Genomic DNA, 20,793 nt, shown 5'->3' on the forward strand with positions numbered 1-20,793 from the left:
ATTATTTAGACATTTTTCACACATTAAAAAATTGATTAAAATATATTGATGTTTTCATTAATTTCATCTATTTAACCAATAGCATTTTAGATAAATAAATTTATTTATAAAATTAATGCATTTTATAATTAATATTGAACTAAAAATAAGTATAAGTTACATTGGAAATATAAAACAACATTTTTTATGTAACAAGAAAAAAATGCTAAAAAGACAATTAATATAAAACAGAGTGAGTATCTAATAAGTTCAAATACTAAAAAAAAAAAGTTCAAATACTTGCTGCATAAGTAATTTTGTTTCTGCTTTACCATCTACTAATAAATATAAAATTATAAAAGGCACATTTTCCTGTTATATTCTGAAATGTATATGTGATTTGTTTCATCTGAAGAGTCTTGAGTTTTTCACTAGACACGATCATGTATACTCACATGATGAGTTTCAATTTTCAAAAAGATGTTGGTTCCAAATTCTTATTTTGAATAAAAAAAATATTCTATTAAAATGCAAGATAACAAAAGTATATTATATCCCTAGTTATCTTTATTTTTGGGTAAACTATCCCTAGTTATCTTGCATTGTAATAGAATGAATTCCTATTTGATTTTAAATGAAATATTTCCTAATTATAAGAAATATTAACTATTACAGAAATATCCATTCGAATTTGATGATTGAGTTATGAATTAAAGAAGGAAAAAGGTAAATAATTGTTTTTGTTGTATAACACTGGCAGTGGAGAACTTGTGTTGTATAGTACAACAACGTGTTCGTACAAACACGTTTGGAATATTCATAGCATGTCATAACGCGTTTCTTAATATTATACTATTGTTTTCTCTCTCTGAAATCAACTAATAGGGAAATTTTAAAATATAATACGTTAACACTATAAAACTAGCTTGATTTATTTAGCAACTCGTTTACATTTTATGTATTTCTTATGACACTAGTGTGTATTTGGACGATATCTTCCACATTGTTCAAAACAAAATTGAATTACAAAATTTCAACCTGTCAAAAGAATTAATACAAATTAAACTAAGGGAAACAATAAATTATTCAATTTCCATCAAATGGAAGATCTTTACAGAGAATGCATGAATATATGATTGCGATGGCCTAAAAATTAGAGACTGATGTATCAAAGCTCCAAAATAATACTCTCAAACGTTTTATAATAGATGAAATTTTGGTCATTTACACGTATGTCAAGAAATTGTCTTTTCTAAACAAAAAAAAATATTGAAATATAATTTAAAAGTAATTTATTTAATTATAAACAAAAATAATAAAAATACAATTGGTTACATGACAAAAAAATAATTGACTACACAGTCTTTGAAAAAATTAAAATTACCTATTTATGTAAAATCATCAGATAAAATAAAAACAATTACCTAAAACATCATTTATATTGAAACAAATGAATACATTTCAATGCAAACATTTGGTTATTTCACAACGCCGAATATGAAAATGAGCTTTGTAATCAATTCATTTCCCTATTACCCTGACTGAGAGACGTTTTAATGATAAAATATATAACAGGATTATAAGCTATGGTGGAATCAGAAGATACGACCTACCAACTGAAGATGTTAAGTTAATTCATTTCTGACAAGTGACAAGAAGAATGAAACATATGTCCTCGTGGAGTCTTCTCATTGGCCATGTGATACTGCGGAAGATACGACTTTACACAATATCGTTTATTAAATTATACTTCCAGACAGCAAATCATTAGGTATTAGGATCATCATCCTTTGTTATAGCATCATTTTCAATTTAGCTCTTATTCTACAATTAGCACATGTTCAAAATTTCTCATACTTTTTTTTTCTTAAGCTCATTTTATTTCATTTACTGGTTATATATGATTGGTGTGGATGCAGTTGAACGTAGTGGGCATCCACTAACAGAGCTCTTCGGTAGAGTGGGGGTCAGTTGACCCCAAAAAAGAAATTTCACTTGGTACTTTAGTTATTTGTTAAGAACTAGGTTACTTTTTTTCTAGTTGAACCTCATATCTCAAGTTCACTTTAACCCACTTAGTAATATCTATATTATCAAAATTAAAATAATTTTTGATACTGTTTGAAAACATGAATAACATTATAAATGAGAAGTATTTGAAAACATAGATATCGGTATTTTTAGTATTTTCTTTTATTTACACATTTAGCCATTGTATTTATAATAAATTTAGTATTTCCTTTTTTGTATTTTTTTTTACAGATTATGCTACTGCATTTAAAATTAATTTAAATTAATTAATTACAGTTCCAAAACTTATCTAAACAAATCGATATTCATATATTGACCATTATTAATATTGTACGAATGTTAATTAAATCGCATTTATTAAAGGGATATAACTTTTTTAGTATGGTCAATTTAGTTAATATTCGTACAATATTAATAATGGGTAATGAAAACAAATTAATTTTTTTAGTATGTTGTTTCATTTTAAAATAGATTAAAAAAAAACAGGTGAATATATGAATAGTATAGTTATATTATATCAAATTATATCAAGTTATAATTTTTTTAATATAATATTATGTACAAATAAAAAAAATTATTATCAAACATCTATATTATAAAATAATATATTTTACTCTATATGTAAATTACAAAACATAAAAAAAATATACATGAATTTTTTTTTATAAAACTAACGGTTTATGAGTTTACGTTGAACATAAGTTAAATCAAACATCTGCGCGGAGGTGCGGATCAAATTCTAGGTACATAATTATATTTATAAATAACCCCTATAAGAAGTGATCATGCAAGCTCTGCCACCGTGGACACCTACAAAAACCTAGTAATGGACAAGTTATTCAACATATATATCCTGGCCATTTTATTACATGTTCGGAAATCTTTTCGAAGGCAGATTCCTCTCCAACCATGTGAAGTTGAATCATTATTTACCTAGATGAGTGCTTGTCAGAAGACATCTTGATTTTAACATAATTCTCCAGCTCAGTTTAGCAAGAAAAGATCACTACAAATTTTAGATTTTTCGAAAACCTAATCCTTCATCTCTTGGTGGGTTTTCCCATAAGATTTAGCATATACTGCATTATTTTCATTTGTATTCCACCAGAATTTAGTTAAGAGTTAAAATAAATGGATTCTTTTTGCAGAATGATAACAGCAATTTGAAACATGTCATGACATGAGAATATATATATACAATAGCTACATAATTTATTTTTCATTAATTTTGATTTAGAGTAATTATATTTAAAATAATGTACCAAAGTGATGTAAACCATATCTAAACCATTTAATATCTATTGTACGCTCGCAATGTTTATAACTAATTAAATTGTACTGAAGTTTAAATTAATAGATTAATTTCCTATAATTTAAATAAGATAGTTTCAAACTCAAAATAGTTTGTATGTATATATATATATATACATATAAAGCAGCAACACCGGTACACATATATTAAGTGTATGCTTCGATTATTAAAGCTCATAGAGCACATCTTTTGTGATAACAAAAACATTTGAAATTTTTCTATTTTTACGTTTAAAAATTATAATGATCAACCATTATTTTATTTGTGGTGGAGGAACTTTAATTTAATCAACAGCAATTGATCTGTGCATCCTTGCGGATATTATTTCTTACATTTTTATACATTAATAATTATTTTTAATAATTAGTATTATATATTTTAGATGAGTCGTAATATGACTAATTGTATTCAAAAGACCTGGGCCGAATCAGATAATATAGTCATTTTATAAATATCCGAACCCATTTCAGATACATTTGTTATTTAGATATTTTTAGGTTCTTATATATCAGAATCGAATTCACCCAAACCCAGAAGGACCCCAACTCAAAACCCACACAGAAATTGATAATATTCAAACGGGGCCTAAATTCAAAACAAACAAAAAAATGATACCTGAAAAGAACAACACGTACCTAAATGGATAGTCAATGTTCATGCCTAACTGATTTTATAAACTAATAAAATGACTATTTCTATGTATTTGGCTAAATTAAGTGAAAAAAAATATTTTATATATAATAGAATAATTCTATATATAAAAAAATTAAGTGACAATAGATGTGATATATTTTTTATTATTTTGATTTAAATTATTATTTTATTCACAAAAATGTCTTAGAACTACGTTTTTGGCTACATAATTTTCCCCCAATCGAAAACTAAAATAAAATAAATATTTAGTAAAACAAACTAAACCGAATGTTTAACCATATGCAAAATCCAATTATTTTACATTTTTTAATTTTATAATTAGCATAAAGTTAATATTGATTAACTAATAAATAAAAATCAGCACTATTATTATTATGGTAATATAATTAATGATATGATGTATTGTTAAGTAATATAATTAATGAAATTGTTAAACTGAGTAAAATATTGAAAGAAAATTAATCAAAATAACTAAAATGACACTATACTTCTTTTCTATGCTGCTATTTGTGTTTTCAAACAATTCTCATTTATACTGTTATTCATGTTCCGAAACAATATCAAAATGTATTTCAGTTTTAATAATATAGATTAATGATATTGTTAAATTGAGTAAAATATGGAAAAACAATTAATCAAAATTACTAACACTATATATTTGTTTTCTATACTACTATATATGTTTCCAAACAATTTTCATTTTTACTGTTATCCACGTTTCTAAACATATGTAAATTTACTTCAGTTTTAATGGCATAGATTTATAAGATGAGTCTTCAGTTGCTTTTTTTAATTTTGGAAAAATGTTAAAATGCCTACTACAAATTTGTCTGTTTGAGTACATCATAATTTGAGTAGTTCAGAGAATTTGAATATGTTACAAATGCGTACTTTAGTGAACTCTACATATTAACGAGAAAAGGTTTACACCAACAGATGGTCATAACTAGAGAAGTAGATGATTTTGACCAAAAAAAAGAGAAGTAGATGATATACGTACTTAATAAATAACATAGATTATAGATCGCGCTATCCTTTGATGCATGTCTCGTATATTTACATGAAGATGCTCTCCTTATTAGCCGCACAAACAGTCGCCAAACTCCACTTGTCTTTCACGTTCTCTATTACAACTTGCATCTTTGTTTATTTTTATTATTATTTTTATTTTATACTTTCTCCGTTTTAGATTACTTATCGTTTTAAACTCCAACACACATATTAAAAAAAAACATTTAATTTTATATATTTACTATCATTAACAATACATTTAACCACATTTCAACTAATTAAAAAATAGATTAAAATATAAAATCAATAAATTTTGTATTAAAATTATAAAAGTACACTTATTTTGAAATAAAAAATTTACTCTACAACGACAAGTAATTTGAAACGGAGGAAATACTTAACTAATTGAGTTACTTAGACCAGAAAAAAAACTGATCGAGTTACTAGTATTTAAATTAGTGCATACTTCAATGATTGGTCCGTAAGATATTATGAACTTCTGCTCGAAGATTTCATGTTAGAATTAGTAATTGATTACAATTTATTATGCACTTATGGGAATCAATCAATCAACTGATGACTAAATTTGATTCTATGTTCCTATGAAATCACACACAATACTTAAACAATCCATTGGCTGCCACTTTTGTGGAAGACATAATCCAGCATGGTTTTAAGCGAATCTATGACATTAAACTAGAAAAATCAGCCATATGTAATTAATTTTCCGGCCGGCGATAACAGATTACTGTCTCTGCAGCAAACCGGCGATAAGTAATTGGAGAGTCGTTTACGAACTTGGCTGGCAACAAGACCGTGAAGTACTAGTGAATTACAAGATGAGTCCAATTCTGTTTTATTAGATTTTTGATTCTTTACTCTTCAAACAGTATTAGCATAGAAGCACTTGATGTACAAAGTATTTGATTGAATAAATTTCACATTCATTCAAAAAAAAAATCCCAAAATTTTGCATCTAAATATATGTTTTTGAAATTAGCAAAATATAATGTATCTGTAAATCTCGGTTCTAACTTTGGGTCATTACATTGCTATCCCCATAGAAAATGATGTTACGGTGATATTATAATACTCTCATATTTAATATATGGTGGTGTATATTTTAAAATAACTGATTTGATTTACTATATGTCGTCAAACGGCATTTGATTTTTTCGAGTGATTGAGTGATCCGAAGTAAAATAAAAGAGAAAAATATATACTACACCTTCATTATATCCGTCTAGGTTTGGAGTATTACATTAGACATGTGCCAGAAGAAGAACTAATCACGTCAGTCAAACAATCATTCTATTTTAACATTTGAGGAGAACTTATGAAAAAAAAAACAATCTTAATGAAATTATTCATACTAGATCTCATTTTTCTCATATATATTCGTACTGTATTTTTGTAAAACCTAGGTAAATATTATAACTTTCCTGTTTCTGGCTAAATGGAATTATGAATTCCTAACTAATTTCATACTTCTCTCCATTGGAGCCGACGTCTCTCTCAAGCAAGATTCGAAAAGGATACTTTCGAACGCATCCTTCTTAATTTGAAAGGCACAAAAGATCGCCACAAGACTACCTACGTCTATTTTGTTATTATAACTTAATGTTTGTAGGAACATATAAATCGGCGCATTACCATTTTGTTTTGAGTTGGTCATGTATTGAGATTCAATCCACAGTTTGATTTCCGAATCTTAAGCTGGTGGGTTCGATCACATGCAAATTACATTTGCCAATTTGCCAATTAGTATTACGTAAATGCAAATATATGTAAGAGCACGTGTATATAACTGTGTATATGTCCGTATAATAGGTGCTTTTGTAAGTTTACTTGTTTCCGTGATCTTCTACCTAAATTAATTAATGTTAAGTCATTCAATTGCTATGCCGGTTAATGCCCTCTAGTCACCTGTTCTTAGTCCAAACAAACAAACACAAAATCTTCGCACAAAATCTTAATCTCGTGGTGTAGGCAGAATTGCGACCAAACAATTTCTTTAATTATTTATCTTTGTTTCAATGCATAATTAATGTTTCACATTAAAATACTGTATTACAAATAACTAATATTGAGATCAAAATTTACTTTGAATTACTAGTTTATTTTGATATTTTATGGAATACACTGTTGTGATTTATATTTGTAAATTTTTAAAAGAATTGATTTGATTACTTATGTAATCAAAGTGGAGTTACCTTTTTGGTCACACATCTATTTAGGACTCTAGAATTAAGGGTGAATAGACTGGAGTAGTGAAATGATGGATGACCTATGGGAAAGTGACTCGCGATATCGTGCGAGTGAAGATAAAACATGAAAAAAGATTATGTGATAATTGCAGGGTCAGTAAACAACAGATTTGAATGTGAAAATTAACACACCACTTGTCGCATGGAGTGGAATCCATACGTCGAGTGAACGAACGTGGGAGCCCCATGGCGTTACATTTATGTTTATGAATTTTGATAAATTTAGTTAGTTTTTTAATATTAATTTGGATGTGTATTTTATGCAGTTTGAGACCTTAATACTAATATCATATTTGTGATGTGAATAATCTATTTAAACTAGTTTTGAATTAATAATCTTGGTAATTCATAAATACAAATATAATAACAATCTATATAGATAGTGACCAGTTTTTTATAGTCCATGATTAAAACTTTTGACTAATCTATACTTAGTTGTGTTGTAGAAATAGTGGGCAATAACAAGAGCAAGTTTTTAGTAGAAAAAAATAAACATCTACTCCCTCTGTTCTTAAAAATAAATATGTTTTAAAATAAAACTGTGTTTCAAAAAAATATGTTTTACATTTTCTATATAATTTTTAGTAGTTAATAATGGTAAATCGTAAACTAAAAATAATAATTGTAGTTAATCAAATACTATTAATTTAAATATATGAAAATAGCTAAATACATAAAATAATTCATTTATAATTAACTTTAATATGTTTTATTAATAGGAGTAAAACATAAAAGGGAAAACTGTTTTTTTAGAGCAAAAAAATAGTAACTATGTCCCTTTAGACTAATCTATATTTTGTGTCATATTTTCCTATAATATCCTTTAATATTTATGAAAATAATTTTAATAAATAGTTTTACAAACAAAAAAAATTTGGAAAAATAGTAACATTTGTTAAAATACCTATATGAACTTAATGGTATATTTTCCAGTTATAAAAAAGTTAAAATTATAAATTTCAGATTATGTTCTAAAAAAAGTAGAAATGACATTCTACGAAGTAGAAAACGAAATCTACTTTTTTCATTGAATCTACAATGTTTAGAATACGTGATCTACGTAAATAGGAGTATTCTACAAATATGTAGAATACACATTCCGCGCTTAACCTACCATTCTAAAGTTCTTAGAAATCAAAATCTACACATTAATCTAATTCTAAAACATGTAGAAACCGACTTCTACAGATTTACTATAAATCTAAAACATGTAGAAATCAAATTCTAAAAATTACTATAATTCTACAAAACTGTAGAAATTGATTTCTACATATTAGTTGTATTCTACGGATAAGAAATCAGTTCCTAAAAATATGGAAACAAAATATTTGAGAATATTCACTTTTATATTTTTTTTAAAAATCGATTTTTTTTAAAAAAAAAAAAAAAACGAAAAAGAACAAAAAAAAACGACAAATCGAGTTTGGGTGAGAATTTGATTTTCTCCCCCTTTGTTCGTGAATGGGAAATTAAGGATTTCGTCCCAGAGAAATCGAGTTTAAAGAGTTGAAATCATGCTTAGTCGGTTCAAATCAAGTGGGAATCAACCCGGATATAATCATACAAAACCAAAAAAAATCGATTTGGGATTCTTTCCTGGGCACGGGATCGATCGATCTATCCTTAGTGGATCGGTCGATCTGTAAAGAATCGACCTTCGCCGATCGAGTGAAATGGACCAGGTCGATCAGTATATATTTCGCGTTTTTTTGTTCTGAATAATTATCGGGATCGATCGATCCACTGTAACTTGTAAAGCTGGATCGATCGATCCCGCTTGTCGAACTCATTATTTATCTTTTTAAAAAAATTACAATTTTAAGGGCATTACTGCCATTTTCGAAAAAATTAGTCTAATAGGACATAAAGTAGTACAGATTAGTCTAAAGGGACATAGTTACCTTTTTTTTGCTCTAAAAAAACAGATTTCCCAACATAAAAATGTATCATTTAGGAAAGCAGGAAGTGCCAATTAGGAACCAGCTCTCAAAATAAATTGTAACCAACCAACATAATTAAAATGGAACAAACAACACTCCAAATATTAATTTGAAAAACTCGTGCTAATTTTAATCTTTGACTAATTGTCGACCCAAAAAAAAACACCAATGTAAGTTTTTTATTCACTTAATTCTTTGAGTATTTAGCATTCTCATTTTCTAACTCTTTAATTGCGATATGTGGGGTCACGTAAGATCCTCCAAGAACTTATATTCATGATGAACATATATTGGTCATAAAATGGAATCATAATCTTATGTTATGATTGTGTATATATGTACATGTGTCACGTAGTTCGACTTTTAACCACTCTTAGATCTCACAAATATCATTCTCGATCTTTTTGCTTCACATATATATGATACATCATTATATATTATTTTCTAGCAAAGACACACATTAAATTAAACACACAAATTTCACGCCCTTACTAGTATATTTCTCTTCTTATTTTTAGCTTCAACAATTTTATCATATCTTCTATTTACCCCCCCAAAAGACGTTTAAAACATTTAAATGCTAAATATATAAGTAACCTAGTAGAGTGATATTATGAAGAAAACAAATCACAGCCCTACCTTAAAACATATAAAACGCAAAACTATAAAATGGAGAGCATGAAATGCTTAGATACACTATATTTTTTTTAGAAAAACTATTTCAATACCGGAGATTAAGAAAGTAAAAATATAATATTAACAATTACCAGAGGCAGACTCATGTGTAAATTTTAATTGTGTATTTATACTTGTTGCATGTGTTGTTAGGTCCTTAAGTACGAGAATCAAAAACTGAGTTAGTTAAACAAATATTTTGATTAGCCGTCCGTACCGCCATGAATTGAGAGCACTATTATCACCCATTAGGGAGCATACTTTGACCACTTGGTGAAAAATTTAAATATGTATGTTTATCCGACTACATATGCGGCCCAGGATTATATTAAAACTAACATGCATAAATTCATTATTGTCAACTTCATAGTTTTACCTTAATAAAGTCTGTTATCAGAAAGACTACACAAGTTTAGGGCCCACAAGTTTATTGTTTTCCTATGTAAAGATAAGATCATTATTTTCATAAAAATTCAAGAAATTGTGATAGTCTTAATGTACTGTTCACCAACAAAACTAGTTACATGATTATGCTCTACAAACAAAATCTAGCTACATGCATCACTCTCCAACCAATATGTTTAAATCCCACCTGCCCCGGTCTTATTAGCCAGAGAGATCTAATTGCGGTTATTGACTAGATAATTACATATATTTATTTAATATTTTTTGTTTTATTTTAATAATCATTTTATATTTTCGGACTTAAAATATTTAATTTTGTATATTTTCTAAATAAATCATCATTACCTATACCTTTAACCTTATTTCAACTAATAAAAAATAAATTGAAAAATAAAAGAGTGATATATTACACAAAGTTAATAAAATTTGCATTGAAATTATAAAAATAATATTTCTTTTTTAACAAAAAAATTACTCTAAATAATAATCAATATGAAACGGAAGGAATAACATTAGTTACAAATAATCCTTAAAAAGAACGAAAGATAAATTAATTATAAAAAAAAAAAGAGAACGGCCAGAAATTCATGAACAAAAATAAATAGATCATTTTAGTTTATTTTATATAAGTTTTTCTTCTAGTTTTATATTTGAAATATTTTTTTTTAATCTATCTATTGAAGACTTACAATATGAACATTTAAAAGACAGATGATCGAACATGTTAGCTCAAAAAAAATCCAATAATACTGGAAAAAGGGTTCTATTTCAATTTTCAAATAGTTTTTAATGCAATAAATTCAAATATCTGTATATTAACAAATTAAGGAAAACCTATAACAATCCATCCAAATTTTTTTGTAAAAGTACTCTAATGTTACACTCACTGACGATTTTCAAGGTAGCCAGCAGACGACCGATCTAAACTTTATAAAGTCTTTGACTTAATATAAAGTCTGATCAAAATAGTAGATATTAATGAAATGTATATTGATAGCCACCCACCCACTCCTCTCACATAATCGGAATTTCAACCACCGTATTTGGGTTATAGATCGCATAACGTTTTGGTAGAAAAAATAAAATATATATGATGAGAATTATGAAAATGAAGAAAAGGTGTATTGACAAGAGGAGGAAGAAGACACAAGCTAACAGTTGTCCGAAACCTATAGCAAAAGGTGATATTTGATTTTGCTTACAACATCGAATCAGAACATATAATTTAGTTGTTTTCCCATTTATTTCATCTATGGAGTTTAATATACTAATCCCCAATCAATTTTACTAGGTACTAATATTTAGCTCTCTGGTAGTATTATATTTTAAACACACAATGTAAAACATATACGTATATGACTGTATGGTCTTCAAACTTATATTTTAAAAGTAATACAGAATATCTGAAAGGAATTAGCTACGGTCCTTTTTGGTTTAAATCGCAGCAGACGACGAATCCAAATATTTTGAAACGTTTCAAAACTGTCCACATTCAAACACATTTAATTAATTAATTTATAGGAAACTAGACTAATTTTACCGGACTAGATTCTAAACAACATTAAGGTTTAAATTTTGATAATTAACGTTTTATAGAAGTGCAGGGCATATCCTATAGATGAACCACCACGAACTTTCAAAATAAAAACAAAATAAAAATAGCAAACACTCTTATCTATTCATCCAATTGCAACTCAATGACAACTTATTTTTCCACAATCGAATCTTCCTTCTTCTTTACACAAACTTCTTCTCTGTAAGAAAACTATATTAAAAGAGAAAAAGAAATGAGGAAAATCAAATTTGTCAAAGACTTTCCTCTCCGTCACGTCTGCTATATATACTTCTCCCTCATTCACACAAATGTCATAACTTCAACACACTTCTCTCTCTCTCTAGCTTGCTATCTATTTTCTCTCTCTCTCTCCGATTGTGCTCAGAGCTGTCACATATCACGTGTTCAAAGCTCTTAAGAAAAAATGGGTCTTCCGCTAATGATGGAGAGATCATCAAACAACAACAACGTCGTTGAGCTTTCTCGAGTGGCGGTTTCCGACACACATGGTGAAGATTCACCTTACTTCGCCGGCTGGAAAGCTTACGACGAAAATCCTTACGAAGAATCACATAACCCTTCCGGTGTCATTCAAATGGGTCTTGCCGAAAATCAGGTAACTATATTATATACTTTTATCAACTTTTCTTTCAAAGAAGTTAATACATATCGGAAAATGTATTAATCGTCTTTCTCTCGATCATTTTCTATAGGTCTCGTTCGATCTTCTAGAAAGTTACTTAGAGAAGAAAAATCCAGAAGGTTCCATGTGGGGATCAAAAGGAGCACCTGGGTTCAGAGAAAACGCATTGTTTCAAGACTACCACGGTCTCAAATCTTTCAGACAAGCCATGGCTAGCTTCATGCAACAGATTCGTGGAGGCAAAGCTAGATTCGACCCTGACCGTATCGTCCTCACTGCTGGAGCCACAGCCGCTAATGAACTCTTAACGTTCATCCTCGCTGATCCCAACGACGCTCTTCTCGTCCCTACGCCATATTATCCAGGGTACGTCACATTTTATATTATTTAAATAAAGAATAATTAGTCACTCGTATAGAGATTTTCTATAATATTCAAAAAATAGCTGCAACTAACTGACACAAACTTAAAAGAAAATATTATCTACTATATCTTGTATTTACCGGAACGTTTATTTATTTAAATACAGATTCGATAGAGATTTGAGATGGAGAACCGGAGTGAGAATTGTACCGATTCATTGCGACAGCTCGAACCATTTTCAGATAACCCCAGAGGCGCTCGAGCAGGCTTACCAAACGGCTCGTGACGCGAACATTAGAGTCCGAGGAGTGCTCATAACCAACCCATCGAACCCATTAGGCGCGACGGTCCAAAAGAAGGTTCTAGAAGATCTCCTTGACTTCTGCGTGCGCAAGAACATTCACTTGGTCTCAGACGAGATCTACTCCGGTTCGGTCTTCCACGCGTCAGAATTCACCAGCGTAGCCGAGATCGTAGAGAACATTGATGACGTGTCAGTCAAGGAACGTGTCCACATCGTTTACAGCCTCTCCAAAGATCTAGGTCTTCCCGGTTTCCGAGTTGGGACCATTTACTCGTACAACGATAATGTTGTGAGGACAGCGAGAAGGATGTCGAGTTTCACGCTTGTCTCGTCTCAGACACAGCAATTGTTGGCTTCCATGTTGTCGGATGAAGAGTTTACGGAGAAGTACATAAGGATAAACCGTGAAAGGCTTAGGAGACGGTACGAGACAATTGTGGAAGGGCTTAAGAAGGCAGGGATCGAGTGTTTGAAGGGTAACGCAGGGTTGTTCTGTTGGATGAATTTGGGTTTCTTGCTCGACACGAAAACGAAAGAGGGAGAGCTCGCGCTTTGGGATGTGATCTTGAAGGAACTGAAGCTGAATATATCGCCTGGATCTTCGTGCCATTGCTCGGAGTATGGATGGTTTAGGGTTTGTTTTGCTAATATGAGTGAGAAGACTTTGGATATTGCGTTGAAGAGAATACATGAGTTCATGGACCGACAAAGTGGGTTTTGAAATGTTAAAATTCAAAAAGTAAATTAAATCTGAATATATTTTTTTTTGGTGGTTAAAACTTGGGGGAGGGGGGGGGGGGGGGGGGGGGGGGGGGATTTATTTTTGGGAAAGAGAAGATAATTAGTTGAAACCCATTGATGAAAGGGGGTTTCGATTTGTTTCTCTTTTCAAGATATATCATTGTTTGTTTTCTTGCTTTGAACAAAGCGAGTTAATTTCATGTTCATTAAGGTTCATTTGTATTGTTTACTGTTGTATGCGAAGATGGAAATCCATTCACTTCTTTATCATGTAAAATATTACAAAATATTATCTCAACTCTAAATCTAAGATAATGATGTACCCATGACCGGTTCTGAGCCAAACCTAGCAAGATTTATACGTAAACATTCTCTACACTACCAAAAAATAAATAACATTGTAATTGAAAACATATATATGTTCAAAAAATATCAAATTACTCAACATAAAAATTAATGAAAGAGGACAATTATAAATATGCTATAAAAATATCAAATTTATGAAAATATTATATTTTACAAATATTTATCAATTTTTAAATGAAATTTCAAATCTAGTAGTTTATTAAAATAGAGTTTGGAGTTTTAAAGAAGTATTAATTAGTTATGATTAGTGGAATTTATTAAAATAGAGTTCGGAGTGTCAAAGAAGTATTAATAAATTATGATTAGTGGACATTGCATGCATAATCCTTGTCTCTTGTATCTTTAAGCTTCAGGCATTTCTACTCTGATACGCTTTCTTTCTCCTTCTTTGTCAACTCTAATACAATTTCTTACAGAACTTTCTGTGTTTAAAACTACCTTTCTGCCACCCACATTGTGTTATGATCATACATTTAGAAAAATCATCTTATTATTTATTCAGAATCAAAATGTAAAATTGAAACTCCCATACTCACACGTGTGATGGGGGTCGTTTGGATTTTCCAACCCAATGCTACTTTTTGGGGTCAAAGGTCAATTGAACAGGGAGAATCTTGGCCGTCAGATCAGTCTCCACCTCACACGAGGACCACGCTGACAGATTGGCCACGTCCCACGTGTGAACTAATCACCAACGTCGTGATTAATTTACAAACGTTGGTCTCATCTTCGTGATCGTGTCGTGTTACAAGCTGCACTGTAATTATATTCATGGACTTATCTCCACAATCTACAACAACCCGCAACCTATAAATGATAAATCATTAATGTATAAAGGAAAACAACTACACGCGTACTTGTACTATCTATATTCACAAGGAACCAAATGCGTGGTTACTGGTTAGGTTAGAACTGTGTTTGTATCAGTTTTAATTACCAGATTTGAATTAGAAATTCTATTTATATAAAGTTGCTAGTTGGATGATTAATATCATCCATTTTTAATGATAACATACGTTTTATAGTTTCACTAGATCATTATCCGCGCTTTGCAAGCGCGGATTATATTAACTAATTTAACAAATATTTTATTAATTTGTAAGATTTATTTTAGTTTAAAATGTTTTTGCATTTAAATCAATGCTTTTAAATTTGACCTGAATCCGCGGTCAAATAAGTTAATTCGGTGTCCGATAATTCAATTTAGATTTTTAAAAATAACCATGTTAGTTTTTTTTATAATTTGTGATCCTTTAATCCAAATTTTAAATTTCATTTTTTTGTATTTTTTTTAAATTATGGCGTTTCCACAATAATTTACAACTATTAATTTCTTGATCATATCACGCCATTTTATATAGCTTAATTATTTTATTATAATTTTTTTGTGTAATTTATCTTGTTAATAATTTATATTATCTATTCTAATAACATGTCCTATTGATATAGGTGTGATCCAACTATTTTAATATAATTATTAAAACCTTTTATTAATCATTTAAGATAAATATTATACAAAGAAAAACATATATATGACTAAAAACATACAAATATATAAATTAAATTTCTACAAAAATGTAAAACAAAAAAGGACAATTCTCATAAATTATTTTTAAGTTTTGGTCACAAAAGTAGATTACAAGAAGTAAAATGACCAAAATGTTTCAATTAATAGGTAAAAAGACTCTAATACCTTATATATATAAAATAATTAAAAAACAAATTTAAAAAAACAAAAGAATTTAAAAATTAATTTTTTTTTATAGTTTTAGATTATATGTTTTCAAATTCGAACTTTTTTATAATTTTTTTTTGAATTTTTTTTCCGATTATAATCCCAAATCTTCACCCCTTAAATCTAGACCATAAGGCTTCGATTAGTTAACCCTAGGGGTATAAATATATATTTACCTCTTTAATAAAATATTTTGGTCATTTTGATTCTTAGAGTTTATATTTGTGACCAAAACTTTTTTAGTGCTATCTTTGGGTATTTCCCAACAAATAATGTACCCGCCCTTTTAAAGGCGGGTCAGTATCTACTAATCATTTTAAAATTGTTGTTAAGAATTAGTGTTAAGCATTTTTCTTTAGATAACATATGTTTTGAACATCTTTCATAATTATTTTGTTATTATAATTATTTTACAATGTATAACATTTATATTTTTATGTAATGGTTATTATTGAATTACTATCTTACTTAAGTAAATGATTTAACCATTATTTAGTATATATAAATAAAATAATATGTTAATTTAATTGATTTATCATTGATTAAAATGTTTTTGTAGTATTTAAACCTATAAAAATAAGTTCTATTTATTTTTGTTGTTTTATAAATTATTTGATTTTTTTTAATTATTTAATTTATCTAAATAATTTGTTATAAAAAGATGAGTTATAATCTTTTATATTATTTGGACAACAGATTAATTATAGTGTTGTTTGGAAAATGGATAGTACTATAAATAAATAAAAAATTGGTAACATGGATAGTAGTATAAAGAAAAGAATATTAGTGATTTTATGTAGGTTTAACAATAAAGTAGAAATATGCATTTAATTTAAAAGCTTACTACATAAGAGTTAGATCCAATACAATATTTCTGTTTTAATAATATATATTGAATTAAATATCATATCGTATATACGTCAAAAATCGATATTGTATATATTGACTAAACTAATACAAATCACTTAAACTTTATGGTTTATGCTTTAATAATATCGTTTATTTTGGTTCAAGTAAAATATGCACATAAATGTAGGATATTATTCTCACGAGACCGACCAGATTAGCCGATAGAATTTATTAAAAAAAATTAGGGCATTATCAAACCAACAAATCATTATATATTCCAAGTACATATATAGATTCATGATTATCACACTTAAAGAAAAGCGAATAATAGAATGAAGATCATTCTCTCTTTTAGGCCACAATGGGCTTTCAATCCAACATAAGTCCAACTTTAGAAGCGCACATTAATCAAAAACATAAAAGAGAGATGTTTAAAATGTTAACTAGGTTAAGATCCGCGGAATAAACATTATATATAAAAATTATTTCATATATTATATGTTTCTAACATATTATGAAATAATAAATATATATTGAATAATTAAAAATTTAGTAACTATTACTTATATAATTAAATTGGTGCGAACATATAAATAAATTTAATTAATCCAAAAAATATTTTTTCTATTTGATATGGTATATAATTAAATTTAAATGATAGTAACATATATATAGTATATTTTAATATTAATATTTATGAAATGATGTTTTTTTGCTCATATGTTTTTCTCATCATTTGTATATGTTATAGCAAAAAATTAAAATTACTGATAACAAAATTTTCACTTAGGATTAATAGGTTATATAATTTATAATATTTTTAAGAAATAAGTTGTCAATATATTTTCAAAATTTTTATCAAAGTATTTTCAAAATTAAGATATTTATGTATTTTTTATGGCATATAATTTAATTTAAAATGATATATATATATATATATATATATATATATTTATATATCTTTTATTTTTAATACTTATTAAATGAGACTTCAACTTATATGATTTTTTAATCATTTGTACCATGTCATAACAAATATTTTAAACCATGGACCACAAATATAACATATAAAAAACTTTTTAATGTTTATTATATGGTTACTATGATTGTTTAATTTATTTTTATAGTTTAAAATTAAACAAATATAATATAAGATACACTTATTTTTATGAAATCTTTATTATTCCAAAATCATTAATTATCATATATACTTTAGCCATATTAAGAAATTCCGTGATTTTATTTAAGGAAATAATGAAGCACATTAATATTGTATTTATGGTTAGTTTAATAAAAAGTTTATTATATATTTAGATGGACCAACCTATTTCTATAAAGATTCTAAGAATTATTCTAGCGATGACACGTGACTACAAAAAATGTTGTAATGCTTCTCAAATAATATACCGGGGATGCTTGGGCCAATTTAAATTTTCCGTTTCCAGTGGCAAATCTGCATATTCATATATGAAGGCCATATCTAAAACTGCAATGAATGAACACTACAAGAAAACGTAGCAGTAACAACGGTATTTTACGAGGAAATTATTTCCTCGTAAATTTACATAAGCTTTACAACGCAATTACGACGCGACATGACTTCGTCGTAAACTCGATGGTAATTTACGACGAAATGTATTCGTCGTAAAGTTAATGTAAGTTTACGACGAAAGTACGTGGAATGCAAAATAGTTGTAAACGTTACATCGACATTACAACGAATCATGTTACCGTTACATAAAGGTGAAAACGTGTATTGAAAGTGCTTTAACTTACCTAAGTTCGTTGTAAACGCGTTGTAAATTTTCCATGTAAAATCCATGTAAAACTTACCATATTTCTCTATATATATGTCATTTCCCACAACTCTCTTCCTCACAACACACAACTCTCTTCCTCACAACACACAACTCTCTTCTTCTCGAACCACCAATTACTATTTCGAAGATAACGATAACGAACATGAGTCATTCGTCTGTCTGCCAATTCAGTAGAGCGATAAGGAGAAAATGGAGGGAAGTGAAGTTGGTTTATACTTGAGTGAAACCTCCGACCATCGTCAAAGGTTCCTCTCAAGTACAAACCAGCTGCACTTCCGTCCACTTTCTCCTTGTCGTTCCACTGAATTGGCAGACAGACGAACGACACAGGTTCCTTATCGTTGTTTTAGAAATAGTAATTGGTGGGGTAACAACGCAATTACGACGAAACCAAATTTCGTCGTAAACGCCATGTAATATTACGACGTAAGTACGTCGAAAATGAAATTTTACATCGATATTACAACGAATCATGTTACCGTTATATTTAGGTGAAAAACTTATCGAGTTTCGTTGTAAAGTCGTTGTAAAAAAACTATGTAAAATCCATGTAAACTTTCCCTTGTAAAATCGTTGTTATATTTCAACTACCCAACTCGAAAATTTCTCTATATATATGTCATTTCCCACAACTCTCTTCCTCACAACACACAACTCTCTTCCTCACAAGACACAAACGGAAAAAAAAAAATTTAAAAAAAAATAGTAGAAAAAATGGTCGGTGGCGGTAGTATTTACGAGTTACGAAGTTGGATGTATTTGCACAAAGATTCCGACGGGAGAGTGACGAATGCATTTCTGAACGGGCTAGAGACATTCATGCACCAGGCGGGCTGTACACCGATCACGCAGGAAAGCGGTAAGATGTTCTGCCCCTGTTCAAAATGCAAAAATTCGAAATTTGCACGTAGTGAAACTGTATGGAATCATTTAGTAAACAGAGGATTTACACCACAGTATTACATTTGGTATCAACATGGAGAGGGTTATGGGGGAAATGAAGCTAGTAGTAGTAATGCTAATTTTGAGGATGCTCATCATAATGAAGAACCGAATCATGTGCATAATGAATATAATTATCATCAAGAGGAGCAGATGGTAGATCATGATAGGGTTCAAGATATGATTAGTGATGCATTTTTAGAAACAACTACAACAATAGCAGATGGAACTGGAAATGTAGAAGAACCTAATTTGGATGCAAAAAGATTTTATGAAATGCTAGATGCTGCAAATCAACCAATCTACACTGGTTGTAGAGAAGGTCTCTCTAAATTGTCTCTAGCAGCTAGGATGATGAATATTAAAACGGATCATAATTTACCTGAGAATTGCATGGATGCATGGGCGGAGTTGTTTAAAGAGTATTTGCCAGAAGACAACGTGTCTGCTGAATCTTATTATGAGATTCAGAAATTGGTTTATAGTCTTGGGTTACCCTCGGAGATGATTGATGTTTGCATCGACAACTGCATGATCTACTGGAAGGAAGATGACAAGTTAGAAGAGTGTCGATTCTGCAAAAAACCACGATTCAAACCGCAAGGCCGTGGGAGGAATAGGGTACCGTACCAAAGGATGTGGTACCTACCAATTACAGACAGATTGAAAAGATTATATCAATCTGAGAGGACTGCTGCGTCGATGAGGTGGCATGCCGAACATGTCCAGAGAGATGGTGAGGTTGCACATCCATCAGACGCAAGAGCGTGGAAACATTTCAACAAGGTACACGGAGATTTTGCTACAAATATTCGGAATGTCTATCTTGGGTTATGCACCGATGGATTTAGTCCATTTGGAATGTCTGGTAGACAATATTCTTTGTGGCCAGTCATTCTTACGCCGTATAATTTACCGCCGGATATGTGCATGGAACAAGAATTTCTATTTTTGACCATATTAATCCCAGGGCCGAAGCATCCAAAACGGTCTCTTGATGTTTTTCTTCAACCGTTGATAGAAGAGCTAAAGCAATTGTGGTCAGAAGGGGTGAGGACGTACGATTGTTCCTTGAAAACCAATTTTACGATGCGAGCAGTTCTGATGTGGACGATAAGTGATTTCCCTGCTTATGGGATGTTGTCTGGCTGGACAACACATGGAAGATTATCTTGTCCGTATTGTCTTGGATCCACGGATG

The 20,793-nt window shown here is 29.3% G+C and overlaps 1 protein-coding gene across 1 annotated transcript; it reads left to right on the forward strand.

Annotated features, from left to right (window-relative positions):
• Positions 1 to 11,876: 11,876 nt before the first annotated feature.
• On the forward strand, positions 11,877 to 13,919 carry LOC106360328 (1-aminocyclopropane-1-carboxylate synthase 7). The gene is made up of 3 exons (XM_048742329.1): positions 11,877 to 12,445; positions 12,543 to 12,838; positions 13,002 to 13,919. The coding sequence occupies exons 1-3, from the start codon at positions 12,254 to 12,256 to the stop codon at positions 13,858 to 13,860; spliced, it is 1,347 nt and encodes a 448-aa protein (XP_048598286.1). The 5' UTR covers positions 11,877 to 12,253; the 3' UTR covers positions 13,861 to 13,919.
• The last annotated feature ends 6,874 nt before the right edge of the window (positions 13,920 to 20,793 follow it).

The sequence above is a fragment of the Brassica napus genome, chromosome A1 (assembly GCF_020379485.1).
Source record: "Brassica napus cultivar Da-Ae chromosome A1, Da-Ae, whole genome shotgun sequence".
Lineage (NCBI taxonomy): Eukaryota > Viridiplantae > Streptophyta > Magnoliopsida > Brassicales > Brassicaceae > Brassica > Brassica napus.

What these genes read in the sequence shown, in the direction of transcription:
- LOC106360328 (XM_048742329.1), top strand. Translation starts at nt 12,254, where the DNA reads ATGGGTCTTCCGCTAATGATGGAGAGATCATCAAACAACAACAACGTC. An exon ending in TGGGTCTTGCCGAAAATCAG is followed by an intron (nt 12,446 to 12,542) that starts GTAACTATATTA and finishes CATTTTCTATAG; the next exon opens with GTCTCGTTCGATCTTCTAGA. An exon ending in CCTACGCCATATTATCCAGG is followed by an intron (nt 12,839 to 13,001) that starts GTACGTCACATT and finishes ATTTAAATACAG; the next exon opens with ATTCGATAGAGATTTGAGAT.